This window comes from Fundulus heteroclitus, chromosome 13, assembly GCF_011125445.2.
Source record: "Fundulus heteroclitus isolate FHET01 chromosome 13, MU-UCD_Fhet_4.1, whole genome shotgun sequence".
NCBI classification, from domain to species: Eukaryota; Metazoa; Chordata; class Actinopteri; order Cyprinodontiformes; family Fundulidae; genus Fundulus; species Fundulus heteroclitus.
Genome location: NC_046373.1, coordinates 25,864,812 through 25,884,304, shown reverse-complemented (window position 1 = coordinate 25,884,304; position 19,493 = coordinate 25,864,812). Strand labels below are relative to the sequence as shown.

General features: G+C 38.2%; 1 protein-coding gene across 4 annotated transcripts in view; it reads left to right on the top strand.

Moving 5' to 3' along the window:
* The window catches only part of LOC105921420 (collagen alpha-1(XIV) chain-like), a 443,569-nt gene that overhangs the window by 82,807 nt on the left and 341,269 nt on the right, over positions 1-19,493 (top strand). For all 4 annotated transcript variants that reach the window (XM_036145490.1, XM_036145487.1, XM_036145488.1 and 1 more), the window contains exons 5-13: positions 1,349-1,513; positions 2,364-2,525; positions 2,705-2,874; positions 6,557-6,683; positions 9,626-9,771; positions 12,581-12,710; positions 18,065-18,204; positions 18,335-18,461; positions 18,553-18,692. In XM_036145490.1, coding sequence (XP_036001383.1) covers positions 1,349-1,513; positions 2,364-2,525; positions 2,705-2,874; positions 6,557-6,683; positions 9,626-9,771; positions 12,581-12,710; positions 18,065-18,204; positions 18,335-18,461; positions 18,553-18,692 — 1,307 coding nt within the window. The remainder of the gene's footprint in view (positions 1-1,348; positions 1,514-2,363; positions 2,526-2,704; positions 2,875-6,556; positions 6,684-9,625; positions 9,772-12,580; positions 12,711-18,064; positions 18,205-18,334; positions 18,462-18,552; positions 18,693-19,493) is intronic.

Below are 19,493 nucleotides of genomic sequence, written 5' to 3'. Positions count from 1 at the left end.
TGCATAGTCAAACTTCGATTATGTGTGTTTTTTTGCACAACAAAAAGTTGCAGTCATTAGTTTATGTGAAATCCTACTCCTTTTGCTAATGTGCTGCTAATATTGTTTTACATTTACAATGGCTGCTTTGAAACTATGAAAAATTGGAAATGTGATTGCATGTTTTTTTTACATCACAAAAACATGCAATCAAACAACAACCAAATTATCTACCCTGTTTTTGACAGAGAAAACACATCATCTAGGTAATCTAAGTAACTATAAACTTAAATATTAACAGCAACTAAAGGTGCTGGTGAAGATTCTCAGTCATCCAGGTCATGGTCATTCCAAAAAAATTAAAAAAATTTGAATTGAGAAAGCTTTCTGGAAAGGAAGCGAAATGTATTCAACTACGGAAAACAAGTTCAGCTGTTTTGTTTTTAATATTTTTTGGAAGCAACTAAAGGTGTATGTCAAAATTTGTCTAATTAAGTATTATATCTGAATATTGGCTCAATTTTGCTGATATTGAGCCTTTTATACTATATTTTGAGGCATTTTGCTATTTGCTATGTATTATTTTGTTGGATTTTTTTTATTTAAATAAAAAAATATTTTATTTTATGTATTTATTTGGGGGGAGTGTACATTTACAGTAATTTTTATAGTAAAGACCTTTCCACATCCTTTAGTTGTTTGGAAATTAACCTCACAGACTATCGATCAGGAAATTCTAACTGTCGCAACTATAGTATGGTAATTCAGACATTGTTCTACCAGGAGAACAGAAAAACAGTCTCTCTTGTGGCAGCATAGCTGTTTATTATCTGCTAATACACACTGGAGAAAAGGTATAAGCACCAGGGAGAAAGTTACAGGTGTATGCATTTCATGCGCTTTTTGTAGTTTTCTACCTTCAAATAGAAGAAGCTGCCTTAAGGTATTTAGCTTTCTGGTACTAGACACTAACAATAACCTTTTTCCATTTTTTTTCTTTTGCTTCTGTGCAAAACTTTAGTTCTCCTTGGTTTTGTATGGGAGATGTATTGCTTAATAAAAAAAAAAGAAAAACATAGACTACTTGCTGTGTTATCATGCTGTGCTCCAAGGCTTCTGCATCTGACTAGAATAGTATTTTAATGAATAGTTTTAATATATTTGTAGTGTCCTTAGCCTTTTATTCATAATCCGCGACCATTTTATGAAAAAGAATAAAAACCCTGAAGTGTGTGCTTTTATGTTGGGAATTTCCTATTACAGGCCCATTTATATAAACCCAAAATATGGTTTTAACTGGGATGTGAAATAAACTAGATTCTTGTTTCATCTTTCAATCATTAACATTGTGCTGTTCTCAACAATCCAGGTCTGGCTCTCACCTTTATATTGGAAAACAGTTTCAAAGTAGAATCTGGGTCCCGGCCTGGTGTTCCAAAAATAGGAATCCTCATCACTGATGGGAAATCCCAAGACGATGTGATTCCTCCTGCCCAAAGCCTGAAGGACGCTGGCATAGAACTATTCGCCATTGGTATGTCTTATCTGTAATAAAACCAACTTTGTTCATACTTAATAATCAAGCTATGGAATGATAGCTCAATGTTCTGTGCAGGATTAAATCTTCGTCGGTGCAGACAGCGTCTGTGTAGCATAGCAAGAGAGTAATTGTTGGGTTACTTACCGCTTTTGAGAAGCACTTGCAGAAATTCCTATGCAATGGCACGTATGTGTAATCATAATTATCTTTGATTGTCATTGCAACATACATTCCAATGACATTTATTCTCTATGTTTAACCCATCCCCTAGGGAGCCATGGGCTTCCGCCATGCGGCTCCCTGGGGTAATATACAGAGTAGTATGTATTCAGTTACATAGATTCAATATAATGAATTGAATCTATAAAATCAAACTTTTTGACAAAGACAGATTCTTTTTCACCATTTATTTCCAATAATTATGATGCTTTCCTGCTGACAGCTAATGAAAACACAATATTTAAGTTTAGAATATTACATCAGACAAAAAAAGATTTATAATTATTATTTTAAAAGGTACTTTTAGTCTGACAAGTCATCCTAATTGGGATTTATGTCAAATTTATTCCATATGACTGTATGTACATGAGTATGTGGGCATGGTTTAGTGAGAGATCATATATAAATATGTCTTAATACCAGGGAAAGTTTTGCCAAAAGTAAAAATTGTAAGTCAGGGTGTGCTTCTCAGTATGACAAACAATTTTTCAAAATGAACTCCTGCTTCTCTCCAGCTCCACGTTGCATCATGAGAAACCTCTCCTCAGCACCTTTCATGTATTTTCTGCCTCAGAGTCTACTGTAGGTTTTCCTCTCTACATTTCTGCCTCTCCTCTCCTCGCAGGTGTGAAAAACGCCGATGAAAACGAGCTGAAGGCCATTGCGTCCCCTCCCGAGGAAACTCACGTTTACAACGTGGCAGACTTCAGTGTGATGAGTGACATCGTGGAAGGTCTCACCAAGACGGTCTGCGATCGTGTGGATCAGCTCGACAAAGAAATAAAAGGTTCAGCTTCAGGCGATAAAAACCCGGTGGCCATCAATTATTGACAGATATATTCAGCGTATTGCTTTCTAAGCATTTTTCTTATTTTGTTTTGTGTTATTTGTGTTCTTATTCAGTATTTTTTTATGTGAAGTGAACATTGCATTTATCATTTCCAATATTGTCTTTATATTCTGCAGGAGTAGGAGAGCCTGTTCCACCCGTCACCTCCATTGCACCCCCTCGTGATCTCAAGACGTCGCAGATAACGGCACGCAGTTTCCGGGTCACGTGGACTCACGCACCGGGCCAAGTGGAGAGATATCGAGTGGTTTACTATCCTGCCAGTGGAGGACAACCAGAAGAAAAAGTATGTGGATTGTGCTGTATTTTTATTTCAAATCTTAATATATATTTCTTTGCATGTTTACATAATTGTAGCATATTTTTTCAGACCATAAGGCACACCGTGAATTAACGTGTCCATGTGTGTCTTTGTCCACATATAAGACGCACCGGATGATAAAGTTTAAGATTTTAAACGTGCCTTATAGTCCAAAAAAAAGGCTGTTTTTATGACGTCTTTTATGCTGAGTTACACCAGAATTAACCCATTTAGTCCTAATTTGTATTTAAAGCTTTTTAATTGTTCTGCCATAGCATCCTTTAATAATTTGTACTCAACTCAACTAGAATTTATGTCCATATGAATCCTTCTGAATAATTAGAAGGTGTCATCAGTTTTGTGTAACAAATCAAAGTTGTGTTTCTATTTTGACACTGGCTGCAAGGATTCAAGCATAAAAAAGTTACAATCAACCAAAAAAAATAATTTAAATGGTTATACCACATTGAACTTTACAAATAATCTAATTTATTTTTTATAGTGCATTATCTATAACATGTTTCCAAACTCATTATGGTTTGGACTGACCACCTCTCAGTCACTCAGATTCCCATGGCTGTGCAAATCTGCCTTGAAAATCCTTATTTTAGGGGGAAAAACAATGATTACTCTTCTTCACTATAAAGCAGGGGTGTTCAGCTCCAGTCCTCGAGAGCTGGTGTCCTGCAACCTTTAGATGTGTCCCTGGTCTGACACACCTGAGTCAAATAATCAGTTAATTAGCAGGACTCTAAGGAACCTGACTGCATACTGAGGAGCTAATTGTGCTATTTTATTCAGGTGAGTGGGGCCACGGAAACCTCTAAAAGTTTCAGGACACCGGCTCTCGAGGACTGGAGTTGGACACCCCTGCTATAAAGCAATTATTTGTGAAATGCACACTATTGTTAAAAGCGTTGGGTTCATTGCCTTGACACACAATGACATCTCTTGGAGGTGTGTAAGGGACCATTTGATGATTTTTATCGTAGAGGATTCGTGAGGTCAGACGCTGATGTCGGAGAGGAAGGCCTGGCTCACAGCCTCTGCTCTGATTCATCCCAAAGGTGTTATATAATGTCGAGGGTCGAGGGTCGGTGCAGAACAGTTAAGTTCTTCCACACCAAGCTCACTCATTCATGCCCTTGTGGACATTGCCTAGTGCACCGTCATGTTTTAATTGAAGTTTCCCACTCCAAAGTGTTTGGGTCTGTCAAATAAAACTGTCAAATGTATTTTAATGTTGAAGCAGTAAAAATGTATTTCACTGGAAACCGTACATCATAATCCCTTTTGCATCAAACCTTACGTTTGACTCAACAGTTTAGTCATGGCACACGAAAGCCCCCTCTGAGTTGCATTGCAACTATTGTAAAACAATTCTACAAACTATACACAGCATTAGCTTTTGCTTACACATTTCCTTTATCTCCTCTTTTCCCTTATCACCAAGTAACATGCAAGGACTTCTTTTCACAGCAAAAACAAAAAAAGAAAATGCAATAGATTACTAAAAAAGACAACTTCCCTCAGTCTTTCAGCAGCCAGTCGATGTGCAGTTTGGAGTTGTGTGTGCACATTTTTGGCCATTTTTAGCATGTAAATTGACTCATATTTTGTTGGAACTTTTCTACTAAGAGCATTACAGTAATTTACGTGGAGTGCTGCCAGCCGGAACAGGCTGTGATAAGGTTGTAGAAATGGTCTGAGGCCACAGCCTTACGACCTGTCCCGTTTTAGACTCTCTGATAAATCTATGTCGGTGCAACTGGGCCCCGCTTCATGAGTGAGCTGGTGCTGCTGCTACCAGGTTGCTCAGTGCCTCGTTCTTGGTGCTGATATATTGCCACCATGAGAATAAACCACCACAACCTGTCTACAAAAGTTTAATACGTTTTCAAAACAGTCTGGGGATTCTAGCAATCCATCATGCATAATGAGAAGTGTCTCTGATTACTTCTGATGACCTCTTAAAAACCCTACAAAGGCTATCCATGATCTGATTGATTTTAAATGTACTGTCTCTGTTGTAAAAGGGGGAGCTAACTGTATTAAATATTTGCGATTTCAGCATTGGCCAAAAAAAAAATATCACAGTATCTTCCCTGTTTGAGCAGCCTTGGGTGTCATTCAGGCCCAAGTCTCGCAGCATTTTCTTTAGACACTTTAATTGATATTACTTTGTTGCCGATTTCCCAGCACAAGCCAAATAAAATGCCTAAGTGCTGATTTAATGACGGCATTTTTAATTAAAGCTGCTCTGCTAATCCTTTCAGGGTCACCTCAACAATTTCATTTCTTAGAGTGATCTGCATATTAAATGGAGACTGTTCTGTGGAATTTGCCGTTAGGGAATCATAAAACCAAGTGCCTCTTAATACTGAGGTAAACCACATTTTATTCACCGTAAGGTTCCAGCTACTGGAGAGGTGGGATCATTGAAAACATTATTATCTTAACAAAATAAGTTGATCAATTGAAAATGTACAGTGATTCCAGAGGTGATTTTTTTGATTTTTTTTTTTTTTTTTTTAATCAACACACATTTTAACCTGTTCATGGTTGTTTGAGATAGTTTCTTTCCTGTTACTGTATGTGCAGAACATATATCTATCTTATTGTAAAAGTTGGTTAGACTAAGTTGGTTTCTGTCTTAGCTTTTTCTGTTATCTCTTAACTCTGTGTGATTTCATCACAGCTTGTCTGTTTTTTTTTGTTGTTGTTTTTTTTTTACCTTTTGGATCTTTTTTTAGGGGGGAAAAAAGTACAGTGGCAAGTGATGTGTTTGCAACCTGGAAATATTATTAATAATTTCTTTTGACAAATACAGGAAGCACAAACGCAGAGGAAATTGAACTTGAGATTATTTTATAGAACGATAATGGGTTTAAAAGTATTCTCCCTTTTTCATTTCTCACTGTTCCTTTCTACATTATTATATGAGTACTTGGTAATCTTTATGAATTTTCTAACTTGGACTTTATTTTGATTCTTGACCTTTAGCTCTTATTGTTTGTGTTTCCTGGTAAAAACATTGGCTGACTAATTCCAGCCTTTTGAAAAGAATACAGCACTCTCCACATTTATTAGCACTCCTGGTAAAGATTTGCAAAAAGCCTCAAAGTGAGTTAATCTTCAGTGCAGTAGAACAGCCAACTTTTAATGAAAGTACATTTATTCACTAAGTGGAATTCACTAAATGGCACTCTTGGCAACATTTACTGGCACCCCTTTAAGTTCCATTAAAAAAATCTTACTGTACTATTTTGTATAATTTTGATTATTTTTTGTTGATCAAAATGTCTTAGCAGTTTCACTTAGTAGTCAAATACTATCTGATGCAAAGGTACATTTCTCCTTGCTACTCTTTAAAATTGGAAAGACAACAGAATGGCATTCAAATAAGGCCAAATATTTTTTGTTAATCTATATAAATCAGGAAATGACTGCAAATGAATATCTAATCACCTGAATTTACCTGCATTTATCTTCAGAGCAACAATTAAAAAGTACAAAAACAACTAGAACAATAACAAATGAGGCTGGAAAAAAGATCCCTGGCAATAAATACGGAAGTTGCAATGCTTAATGTGAAAGCTTTTCTCTGTTTATTTTGTTGATTGTGAAGCTGTGCTGTAAGATTCAGGCTGATTTCCATCTCTTTCAGGTGGTGGTGGGGACAGAGAACAGCGTGGAGCTGACCTACCTGAACTCCCTCACAGAGTACCAGGTGGCCGTTTTTGCTGTCTACCGCAGCTCTGCCAGCGAGGCCCTGAGAGGAAGTGCCACTACGTGTAAGCTTGTTTGGTTTCAGTGTCAGAAAAAAACAGTTCACGGCTTTAATCAGGACTAGACGTAAATCTGTTTTCATAAAGGAGCTCTTAAATTTCCAGATATAAAAACATAGATATAATCTCATTGTAATGTTTTTGTTGCTTACTCCTCAATCTTTATTTTTGGACTAACTCACTTATTCCATGAAATATAAATCACTATGTGAAACTATATAATTTGCTCTTAGTTATAACCTCAGTATAGAGATCCCATACATTTGCTAATTTATTCTAAATTGTAGCAATGCAAAGTTAACTGTTAATTGCAGAACTCCAGAACAACTCTAAAGGTTTTGGGTTAGGGGTTAATTAATTGTATCCTTTTTTTAAACACCATTCTTATGAAAATTGCACTCCACTGGACACTTAATTGTCATATTGAGGAGGATTAGCAGCAGAACAAAGGACACCTCTTAACTTGAAATGAATTTTAATCAAGTAGTTAGTTTAAACATTTTTCGTGGACACCCGTCTTTACTCTGAGACGAGCAAGGACTGGTATGAGATTCTTAAAGTATAATGATATTGAGTGAAAAGATCACAGTTTTACATTATAATTGTGTTTGCACAAAAAAAATTAAAAACAAAAATGTTCAACAAAACCTAATTTGTTTATTTAAAAGAAAAAAAGCATCATTGTTGCTTTTATAATTGCAGTCATAATATCGTCCTTTATAACATTTATGTATGCCTAATGATATATTATCACATAGACTGGAGCTAAAATATTGAATATTAGTAAACACCTGTCAAATTTAGTCGTCCTTTTCTATGAATGTGCTTGTTGCACAAATTTGATACTTTTTTGACAATTTAGTTTGTTGTAAAGTAACAAGTTTAGAGGGACATGTGCTTATTAGCTCTTAATTTTTACATTGCAAGCATTCAGTTGTGGTCTCTATAAAGGTCAACTGCTATTCTTTGGTCTGAATTCCTAATTTACCCCCACATTCCCCCTATTTACCTCAGTTTTGAGGTGTGTCGGAGAGCAACTCATTTTGGTGCTGTCTCTTTAAATATAAAGGAGGCACTAAACACCTCGCCCCCCCCTGCAGGTCCTAGAGATTTGCATTCCCCCCCCCCCCCCCTTTTAGCTATTTTTGTAAAGTTAGAAACAGGGCAGTGAAGTCCAACTACTCTGTCCTCCCAACATAGACGGACAGCTGTCCCTTTCAGGACAGAGCTCTGTACGCGGAGGGGCGCTTTGCAAATAGGGAATTAAAAGTAAGTAAAATTTTCTTGAAATTAGTATATTTGTCCTTGATTTGAACAGCTAAATAAGGCTATTTGCCAATGGAATGAGTATTCTTACCCTGAAAATAAGATAATTAGATATGCTGCACTTGAAATAACAAGATGGAGATGAACTCTTCTTATTTTAAGTGCAAAGATTTAATTGGTAAATAGTTTTATTTACCTACACAAATCAAGGAAAAATACACTAATTTCAAGAAAATCTTACTTACTTTCAGTTCCCTATTTGCAGTGCGGAGTGATATTACACACTTAGGAAGTATATTTAATGTGTTTTATAATCCCGTGCACCTTTTATGTGGACATAAACATACATAGACACTTTAATTCACAGTGCACCTTATAATCCGGTGTTCCTTCTAGCCAAAAAGAATATAAAGATATCTATGTAGCCCCTGGAGAGACTACATTCAAATTCCCGGCATTCCTAGAGACTCCAAGTACACATTGAAATGCATTTAGAAGTTAAAAAGTAGATTTAGCATGATATGTCCCCTTTAAGAGTCTGACAGGCACCAGACAGATGAACCACAAGTCAAACCAGAAAAGGAGTTGTATTTATAAGGATTAATTCCACCAGAAAACCTGGATATAGTCATGGAACCTCTGCAGGAGCCATCTGTTTGTTTCTAAGCTTTAGCCACAGCAGAGGCGTCATGTAGAATGGCAGAGGCTTGATCAGAACCCAGGGGACAGGCGAGGGTCATGCACGGGTAATCAGAGATGGGCAGATAAATCTAAAACGTTAGGCAAGGCCCCAAAGTTGTGGCACAGTTCATCTTGCACCTCCGATAAAGGACTTTAAAATGTAGGACTGGTAGGAAAGGAAACTTCAGCAATTTTGAAATCCTTTTGAAATCTTTCTGTCCTCCAAACCGGTAACTGGCCCCTGCATACTCTAGGGGAACTAAAGTACAACAGAGTTATATAAACTGATCATCACCATTAAATCTGTCATAAAATAACAGCCGTATGTGTCATCCAACGGCATTAAACAGTGAATGTGAGGCATATAGGCAACGCATATATCCACTGGTGGTTTTTACTTTGCTCTAATTCTAAAAATGTAGCTTGAGGCTTTATCCTGACACTAAAACATAGTGGTGTAGGACGTTCAGTCCTGCGTCATTGATGTTTACTGGTGAGTGATGGGGAATTTTTTCCCTTTGGTCAAGGACCTTGGACCAAAGTTAATGGCATTTGGATATTGCTATGAGTGGCAATTATGGCAGTAAAAGCAGTACATAAAATGTAACGGCAATGCCAAGGGATTTGTTTTTGTTTGAATGTGTCTTGCATTTAAAAGTAATGCAATCAAAAAAGACAGTTTTTCTGTTGCTTAGATGAGAAATTGGCTCATATATATTGATACATTCTAAATTCATTCTCTGTAATGTTTGAATTGTTTCTTTCTTTTATAGAATGTTTAGAGTGTTAGGCCAAGTGATTTCATACACATGCACACATATAAAAATATACACACAACATGTATACACAAGTCAAGGTCATTGCTTGTGTGTATAAACTTGGGTAATAAAGCAGATTCCGACTCTAATTGGAGCAACACATTCAATGTACGTCAGGCCAGTGGTTGACTTTTCGATGTGGTGCATTCATCAGCGTGATATGGATGGGGTTTTGTCTTGCAGTGGCTCTGCCCACAGTGAACGACCTGGAGTTGTTTGATATCACTCACAGCACCATGAGGGTTCGCTGGAAGATCGCCGCTGGAGCCTCGGGGTACATGATCCTGTACGCCCCGCTCACGGAGCAAGACGCCGCAGATGAGAAGGAGGTAAAGACATATCACGTTATATGGAGCAAGGAAATAATTTGCTGCACACTTTTATTGATTTTCTGCAAACATGGATACATTTCTATTTCATCGTTAATCCCAAGATATTACCTAGCTACATATTTTTAAAATAGCCCCAAAAATAAAAGCCATCTATGGAGAACGTTTTTTCTTATGCTCCGTTTTTTTTTTCTGTGCACAGTATGAAATAGAATGACACGTTCTCCTGCCATGTAACCTGTTGAATCAAACAAAAAGAATTTGCAGTTGTAATTTCTCATCAGTCACTGCCACTAGATCAAATTTAAAACAATGCCGAAATCATGACGATTCTCTGCAGTTACGAAAGATGAATCATAAATGGCAGAGGAGGATAAAGGGTGGCAAAGGCACCGCCAGTGGTACCCGTCCTTTCCCATTAGACCTCATTATTCCTGCCTTCCCTTTCCCCTAAAGGTAGAAAGCAATGAAAACAATTCATGATGGAGTTAAGGGTGAGAATGGATGTGTTCCAGATACAAGGATGAGCCCGGCTCTGAGGTCCAAATGTCATTGGCCAAAATTTGGCAAACCTCTGCTTAGGCCTATGTGCGTTGCATTCGCATCCCATTCTGGGATTTGGGATTTCATTCAAGGGCAGTTTGTTGAGACTGAGGGAGCTTTTATTCAGAGCAAAACAAAGCAGGGAGTGGGAGAGGGCTCACACAGAGGAATTTACTATTCTTATCTCATCAAAATAGGCAAATTGCAGTGATTATGTTTGCTTTACTAAATGACTTTTAGGCCTCAACTTTTCAGGAACATCTGAGCTGAACCAGAAAAGTGTCTTTTATCCACACAAAATTTGCCTTAAATTATGTTTTTTCTCTCTCTATTTAACCCGCATATTATTTTTTATAATATGACAAGGGTTCACTACCTCTTTACTGCCTTTTCCAATGTAAATAATCATCACCATATCTGGAAAAAAAAAACTTTTGATGATGTAAAACAGAGTTTGTCTTACCTACGCTGATGTTTTTGAGACTGGAGCTGTATCAAGATAGCAGAAGTCCGTTTTGGACTTGGTTCCTCGTACAGTAGGCGTTTGGATTAGCCTGAAAGCCCAAAATATATAATGTTTTTTTTCAAAATACAGGCAGTCTAATGTCACTAACAAAACTAGTCACTGGTATTGGCTTAAATTATATTTAATAATAAAAGTGGGAGCTCAGAATGGTGTCATATCCAGAATGACAGTGTTCTAGTAGTCATTTGGAAATCAGTGAGTGCTGCTATTTGTTTCGGAGCTAATTACTGTTTGCAGAAGCAGCTGAAAGAGCCAAACTTCTCTCTATTGTATGGCTTTGAACACAAATGTTTCACAAGTAGATATTTTTTACAGTACTGTGTGTGCCACTGGTTTAATACTGTGCAAACCATCAGAAGTGCTTAGTTTTACATTTTATACTAGAAGTGTTCACTCCATTCTACCTACGCAGCCATATTTGATATTGAAACACAACATCAACTGAGCAGCATTTTTATCCCAAATCAACAAGATGTACTTTATGTAGTTGCCAGTCCAAAGCCTAACTCACCTAGAAATGCCGACATATAGTCTGTTCGTCCTGGGCTGGAGTGCCTGTACACCGCCATCAGAAGGTGGTTGACTCCATTGGGCACAGACTCAATTTCAGTCTGTTTTATTTACAAAGCATCAGTTCATACCATATGTCATCTCAAGGCACTTGATGAAGTCTAGTTAATCAAATCATCCGGACAGATTGGTTGAAAAGTTTTTCATCTAAGGAAACCCAGCAGATTGCATCGACTCATTGACTTTCAGCATTCACTCCTCTTAGATGAGCATGTAGCGACAGTGGCCAGCCACTTGCATGGTGTGGCTGACTTTGCAGCAATCCCTCATACTTGGCATGCATGTAGCAGCAGTGGAGAGGAAATCTGCTCCTTAAAAGAAAGAACCCCCCCCCCCCCCAGCACATACAGTTTGATGTGGTAAAAGCTCAGCTGATAGAGAGAGAGAGAGACACGGTTGTCCACTGAAAGACGGGGCCAAGTGTATCATGGCAGCTCTCAAATGTAAGTATAATTTTAGTGATTCACAGAAAGGCTCTGTAAGCCGTTTACAGCTTATAGAGGAAATTGTCAATTCTTCTGTCGATTTATGTAAATTTGACCATTTGCTGTTTCCTGATTTGAGTCGGATAAGGACGGACGGTGTTCTCATTGCCTTGGCATGTCTGAAAATGAAAGCTATTGTGAGGATTTTAAGCTTTAAACAGTCATTTCGAACACAACAAAAAGGGCAGCTGAGTAACTTTCTTTTGGCCTGTATTTGATTTATTTGTTGTTGTAAAATCTACTTTTCTTTTTAACAAAATGGAATTGTTTGCACAAGGCTTGTTGCAAATATTGAATCGGCAGGTTTGAGAGGAAATTTTGAAAAGCTGGAAGACCTGTGTGACCTGACTGGGTCGCTGTGTTGAAAGGTTTGCAGTTCTCAACCTACTTATCGAGGTTTTTAAAAATTTACACTTGTTTCTCACTTTGCCTTAAGTCCCCTAAAGCATTTTTCGACTGACTTTTGTGTCTGAAATGGTTTCATTCAGAAACATGGTCTTCTCCACCGCTTGAGCCTCAGCTTGTCTATACTACTTTGGGATGGAAAGAGAGAAATGATAGAATGACAGATGATCAACATGAACACTTGATGTTTGTGTCAAAATACATGGAAGTGAAAAAACACAACGGGGTCAAGGATTCATTCATGCTGTTCTTCCCCGTACCTGTGTGTGTGTGTGCGCAGGTGAAGGTGGGGGATTCTGTGAACGAGGTGGAGCTGGAAGGATTAACTCCCGCCACTGAATACACTGTAACAGTTTACGCCATGTACGGAGAGGAGGCCAGTGATCCCATGACCAGCCAGCAGACCACATGTAAGTCTCAACAAACCGGTTGTTCGAAACTCAGATGATTTTCCAAGAGCCTCTGTAATGTCCTTCTAAATGCTCTACTGTGTTTTCACATTTTAATCCTCAGATAAGCCATACTTCAGATTTTTATACCTGTTGCTTGTCTAATACAAAATCAGCTGTTTTATCGTGCATTGCTCTTTATTAATTCAATGACAGTGTCTGAGAAAATATAGTGCCATGCAATAGTAAGGCAGAGCAAGGCAAATTTCACATTTCAGCACAAAGACAACGCAAAGTGCTTTACATGATTAAAACACAGGAAGATAATAATAGAATAAAAGCAATTTGGAATAAAATATAGAAAAAATTAAGCTAATTAAAACATGGGGAAATGGAAACTAAAAGCAAATATTAAAAACAGTTGGAGTACAAACTTAAACTAATGATGTTTCAGTTAGCGGTTTAACTAGAACTAGATCCTAAAGAAATGTGTTTTTAACCATGATTTAAGAGAACTCTCAGCACTTTTACAGTTTCTTGGAAGTTTGTTCCAGATAAGTGGAGCATAGGAACTAAATGCTGCTTCTACATGTTTGATTCTGGTTCTGCAGAGTAGGCTGGAGCCAGAAGACCTGAGTGGTCTGGAGGGTTGATGCACTGATAACAAGTCTTTGATGCATTTAGGTGCTAAGCCATTCAGGGATTTATAGACTAACAGGATTTTAATGTCTATTTAAAGTACTCCATACTTTTCTTATTTATCTTGCAACCACAAACGTCAATGTAATTTACTGCGACTCTTCGAGATAGAACTACAATAAGTTGCTAGTAAGTAGATGTGGCATAAACCTGTATTCGCCCCCTTCAAAATGATACCACTAAAAAAAAAAAGATCCAGTGCAGCAAACTGCATTCAGAAGTCCCCTAATGTGACTAAATCTGAGGTTCAGGTGATATGAACACTTTTGTAAAACACTGGAGCGCATTACCACGTCGACCCAATGTTAGTTGTCATAATGCCATAATGTCATCCAACTAATGAAAATGTGGAATAAAGCAAAGTCCCTTTAACAATGATTGACGGTAAGGTAATGCACTTTTAGAAAGCAGTTTCAAAGGGGAGGTCTTCCACAATCATTTTCAATCTACACAACGCCTGATGTACCTTCGGTCCGAAAGGTTGGAGGTGGTTCTTTAAAAAGATCGGGACGAACCTTTCTGCAAATCTCTCAGGCGAAATCATGTGAAAGAGATATTAGACTTCAGGTAATAAGCTATATGAACCTTTCTTAATAAAATATTTCTCACTGCTTGTTTTATCACCCGCTTCTTAATTTGCTTTCATTCTCATCGGGGCACCTCACTCCACTCAAGTCATTTAAATTGACTTGCAGCTGCCTGCTGTTCAGTTGGAAGGAAACCAAATTACGTATTCAAGAGACTTCCGTTTATGCATGAAGAACACTTGGATTAACAGATTGTAGCTTGTTTTTAGATCTTTATAAATATCTGAAATGTGGGGCTCTGAGAAGATGAAGCAGATTTTTTAACCCAAACACTGCAGCACATATCAGCCTTTAGTCTGGAGTTGAACATTTTCTTATCAGTGGAACTAGCTGGTGTAATTATGTTTACTTTTTATTGACAGTCTCTTCGACTCTTTTCATTTAGCTTTTCTAGTGCAACTCCAGCATGTTGGTGTCACGTTCCTGGCACTTTTTCTTTTCTAAAACCATCAGTCTACCATGCCAGTATCTGCTTCCAGCTCCCTCTCTCACAGCTATTTTCTGCATGTTACTCTCCATCTCGAGGGTTTCGAAGCTTTGATTAGAGCCTGTTGCTGTTTAACTGTTTCCAAATCCTCACCATTCTCACTAATTTATGTTTTATGGCATCTCCATAAAGGAGTCAGGCATGTGGCTTTAAGTCAGGGCATGTATTTATGTCTATAGAATGGCTTGGAGGCGATGAATGGAGGTTGGTTAAGGCCAGCAGGAACACACTTGTACTTTTTTTTTTTTCCAGTGGCAGCGGATTAAAGTGTTTCTCCACTGACTTTTCACAAGATGTTTCATCATGTGTTCTGCATGAACTGAATTTGTTGTCAATTATCTTTTTCATAATGTTTGCTGATCTATTTTTCATGCCTCACCCTGATTTTGCATCCTTCAGCTCTCTCCCAGGTCTCCGTTACATAAATAGCAGTCTTTCATTTTTATCACGGCGACATGTTGTTTTTTTTTCTCCCCATATATTTTGCATAATTACGTCCCGGTATATATCTTCAGAATGATCCAAAAAACTAGCTTTCTTGTCAGCTGCCAAGCCTCATGATGCAGCTGGACAATGCACGATGGAGGTTTAATCTGCGACTCATTTCTTCTTTTCATTCAGCTCCCAAAGCTCTCTGAAGCCTTTCATCCCTCATTTTGTCTCCAGACTTGACAAAATGAGGTACTGCTATTTCCTCCATTGTTAAGCTATGATGCATTCTGATTATTGCTGTTGTCAAACGAAGGCAGATGCAAATGACCTTGATGGAAAATGCACCATAACAGAGGATAGACACAGTGCCGCTTCAAAATAAGATGCTACGGTGAATGCCATGAGTGTATGGGCACAGCGTTTTGTTTGATTTTCCGTTATAACACACAGTGCATACTTTTGTCAAACCATTGACAAAAGGGTATATCTTTATGATCTATCAGAAGGTTCTAATTATTCGCACCTAATCTGGTAACAAACATCAAATCCGCACCATGTTAACTTTATTATGTATAGTAGTATCTAAATGCTGTGAAAAAGCAGTCTCCACCATGCTAAATAATACATTAATTGTGATTAACATCTTTTTAAAACTGAATTCAATTTATTATGACCTGTAGAATAATAAAACTCACTTAAATAAGACCTGTCCAACAACATGAGGTCGGCAACACGGTATCTTTGTCTGATGCTGCCAGCATTTTGATAAAGGTTTTCTCATAACACTACTGACTGATGCAAGGATGATACACCTGTTCCAGTGGCCTCACCTCAGCTTGAACTCATTTACCACACAGAGAGTTTAGAACCCGACAAGGTCAAAACTGCAGGAAAATCAAACTTTATCAGGGAGGTGTTCTATCTCAATGGCATTTCTAAATCACAGTGTGATATGAATGCTTTTCTGACGCAGGTTCACCACACTGTAGAGAAAAATATAGCATCTTGAAGATAAAGAGCATTGGTTAAGAGTCAGATGTGTCAAATAGAGTTATCACTTGTCATTTGTGCAACAATGTACTGTCATTTTTGTGATGGGATGCAAAAAAACAACAACACTAATGGTTTGTTTACCATTGAAATTTTCTGTTTTCAGTTTCTTTAAAAGGGTGCTGGCTAAAGGGTGCTTGCTTCACTGCACATATCTAATCTCTTGTCACAGCCTCTCAGGACAGAGTCTTAGGAGTCTAATTTTATTATTTGATTTCCGTTAAATAACCTTGGACAAGAATTGCCGTCTAATATTTTACCTTAGGTGTTTTTTTCTGGATGCACTGCAAAAATCTTTTGAAATGAATGTATTTGCCCTTGATTTGAGCAGGTAAATAAGATTATTTGCACCCACAATAGGAGCAATTCATCTCCATCATCCTTTTTCAAGTCCAGTATATCTAATTATCTTATTTTAGGGGTAAAATACTCATTCCATTGCAAATAATCTTGGTTACCTGCTCGAATCAAGGGCAAATACATTCATTTCAAGAAAATTTTACTTATTTTTAGTTCTCTTTTTGCAGTATGAAAAAAGTAGCAGCAAGATTAAAGCACAGTATTTAACAACATGTTCCCAAGTTCTAAAGGTAAGCTGCAACAATAATACACATGCACAGAGGGAGATGAAGAAGCATACTTTCTGGGGAAATTCCTAGCAGGTTCTGCAAAGCAAACGGGTTGTTTTTTTCCAGCTATTTGTATTCCTGCTTTGAGTTTTTTCAGATTTTATATATTTTGCACAAACTGTGTTGTAAATAGTGCTGGTCTTTAAGAACTGGATGTATTTTGCTCCTGCTGTGACCTACTTAGACATGGCTATACGTTTATTTAAATTGATGCATGTTGCTTTTTTTATCGGAAGGTTGCCAGTTTGAGTTCAGCTTCCTCAGGCGGGACATTGAACTCTGAACTGAATTTTTGAACGATATGAATGGAGGCGGATGAATCTGTAATGTGAAATACCTTTGAGTGGTTCGTGTGACCAGAAAAATCCCAAATAACCTCCAATTTCTATTTACTTTGTGAAGTAAGCAAACGTGCAAAACTCTCACTCATACATGCAAAGAGCTTTGTGAATCTCCTGATATATGGAAACACATCTTTATGTCACTTGTTGAAATGAAAAACACTTTAAAAATTGTAAATCATCATTTATTTCATCTCATCTCTAACTTCCTTCGAGGTGTGACTCCAGGTTTAGATCTGAATTCCTAAAGCATTCGGTGTCTGATTCAATCTTTAAAAACCTTCAAAAAAAATAAAAAGGACGCTTTCTGCGAAGACAAAGCAAGCTGCCGTGACATTTAAGAAAGCTTCTGCAAACTCGGCCGTTGTATAAATGAACAGTTTAATGTATATTCTTCACCGAAACATGCATTATGAAACTTTGCAAACTTTCCTATCTTTCAACTTTTTAATTTTCTATCCTGCTGACTGCAGCACAACTTACAGTAAAAGCAGTGGCAGTATCTGCTTCCCCGCCTCACTTTTTCTCTATCTTACAGCTGGTTTGTCGTTGCTCTGACCCTCTGTATAATTGAGGTGAAGGAATGGAGAGAACAATCAGAATTTTTCTCTCCCTTAACCTCCCACTCCCCCCCCTCTTTCTTTTTTTTTTTTTTAGAAAACAGATCAGTAATTTGAAGCAGAATAGTTCCTATGCATCAGAGTAAATCAGGTTCCCAGGCTGAATTCAAAACTACCGAGGGCACGACGTTTCTTTAGACCTTTGCTGGTCTTCCGAGAGAAGGAGGAAGAATTAAGGCAGCAGTGGAAGTTGGAGCAGAGCCTCGGGGAGTGGGAGTGATGTAATGAGGTCCAGTCCACTTTATAATTAAAATAGTGAAGTCCAATAACTCTTGTTCTAATACCCATGGGAGTGTGGGAGGGACAGAGAATGTAAAACCGTGATATCCGCAGCTCATTGTCTTAGTTGTTGTGATTATATTCCTGTTTCTGCTTATGTCATCTTAATTAGTTTGATGATCGATGGTGAGTCTAGTTGTTCTGTAATTTCCTATTCTGGAGCTTTTTGGAATCCTCTCATCTGGCGTTACAACATTTCAAAGCGAAATCTGGTTTCTGTCAACAGAGGATTCTTTTTTTCTGTCCTCTAGTACCGCTGCTGCCAGCGAGGGACCTACGCTTCTCAGACGTGGGCCACAGCTCCGTTCGCATCACGTGGGAATCCCCTTCCAGGCTGGTCCGAGGCTACCGCATCATGTACGTCAAGACCAGCGGAGTCCAAACTAATGAGGTGAGCCAGTCCGGCAGACCTCAGCGGCTCAGGCGGGAGGAGGCCAGCGTGTTGCTTTAGGCTTTGTGAATGGTCCTCGAGGTGAAACTCTTATCAGATTAAATTAGATGTTTGGTTTCGCGTGGCACAGGTGGACCTCGGCGCCGTGACGAGCTATTTGCTCAAAAACCTGACCTCCCTGACTGAGTACACCGTCGGGGTCTTTGCTGTTTACAAAGAAGGAGAAGCTGCCGCCGTGACCGAGAGCTTCACCACAGGTAGGGACAAGATTTTAGATTTTTTTTTTAATTCTAATGGAAGTTCAACATTTTAAAGAAACTGTTCAACTCTTTGGTTGTTCCTACGTAGAGGTGGTCCCAGACCCGCTAGACCTGAGGAGCAGCGACGTCTCGTCAGACGGCTTCAGGGTATCGTGGCAGCACGCCGCCTCAGACGTGGTGCTGTATCGACTCATCTGGACACCTACTGATGGCGGGGACAGCGAGGAGGTTTGTACCGCACTGTCATGGTCGATCAAATCCATGGGATCTGCGGTCAGTCAGCAAGTTTAAGATTTACCTGCAGTGTTTATTTTATCAGTTGAATTTAGTTCTGCATTTCCTTTTACCTTTATTGAGTGATTGTATTTTCTTTTGCAGTCATTTATTAGTTGTAGCACTGCACGCATATTTGTTATTTTATTTCATGGTGGTGCAGATGGTAGTGCCGTTAAAATCCCAGTCTGGGCTCTTTCTTCATGGAGTTTGCGTGCTCTCCCTGCGCATACTTGGGTTATTTGTGGGTACTCCGGCATACTCCACCAGTCCAAAAACATGACTGGTAGGTTGACTGCTCTCTTAGGTATGACTGTGTGTGTGTGTGCATGATTGCGATTTTTCCAGGGGCTACCTCACCTCTTGCACAATGTTTGCTGGAGATAGCTGCCAGTCCCACCGAGACGCTGCATGGTATAGACAACGGCTGGATTGATGGATTTCAATTTCATTCTCATATCCTAAATTATCTCACTGTGGGACAACAATCAGATTTATATTGTCTACATTTATTTTGTGTTATTCTGATATAATTATTCATTTATTCTGTTTCATTTGTTTGTTTTTTTATTGTCTCAATCAAATGCATTGGGCATCTGTGACCTAACTTATAATAAAAACTATTTGGATATATTTACATATGAATTTGCAAACAAATAATAGTTATAAATATTCAAAAATTATTAGATTAAACCAACATTTTATATATCTGTTCTGTTTTGCGTTTGGTTAAGTTTACTTTATTTCCTGGTAAAG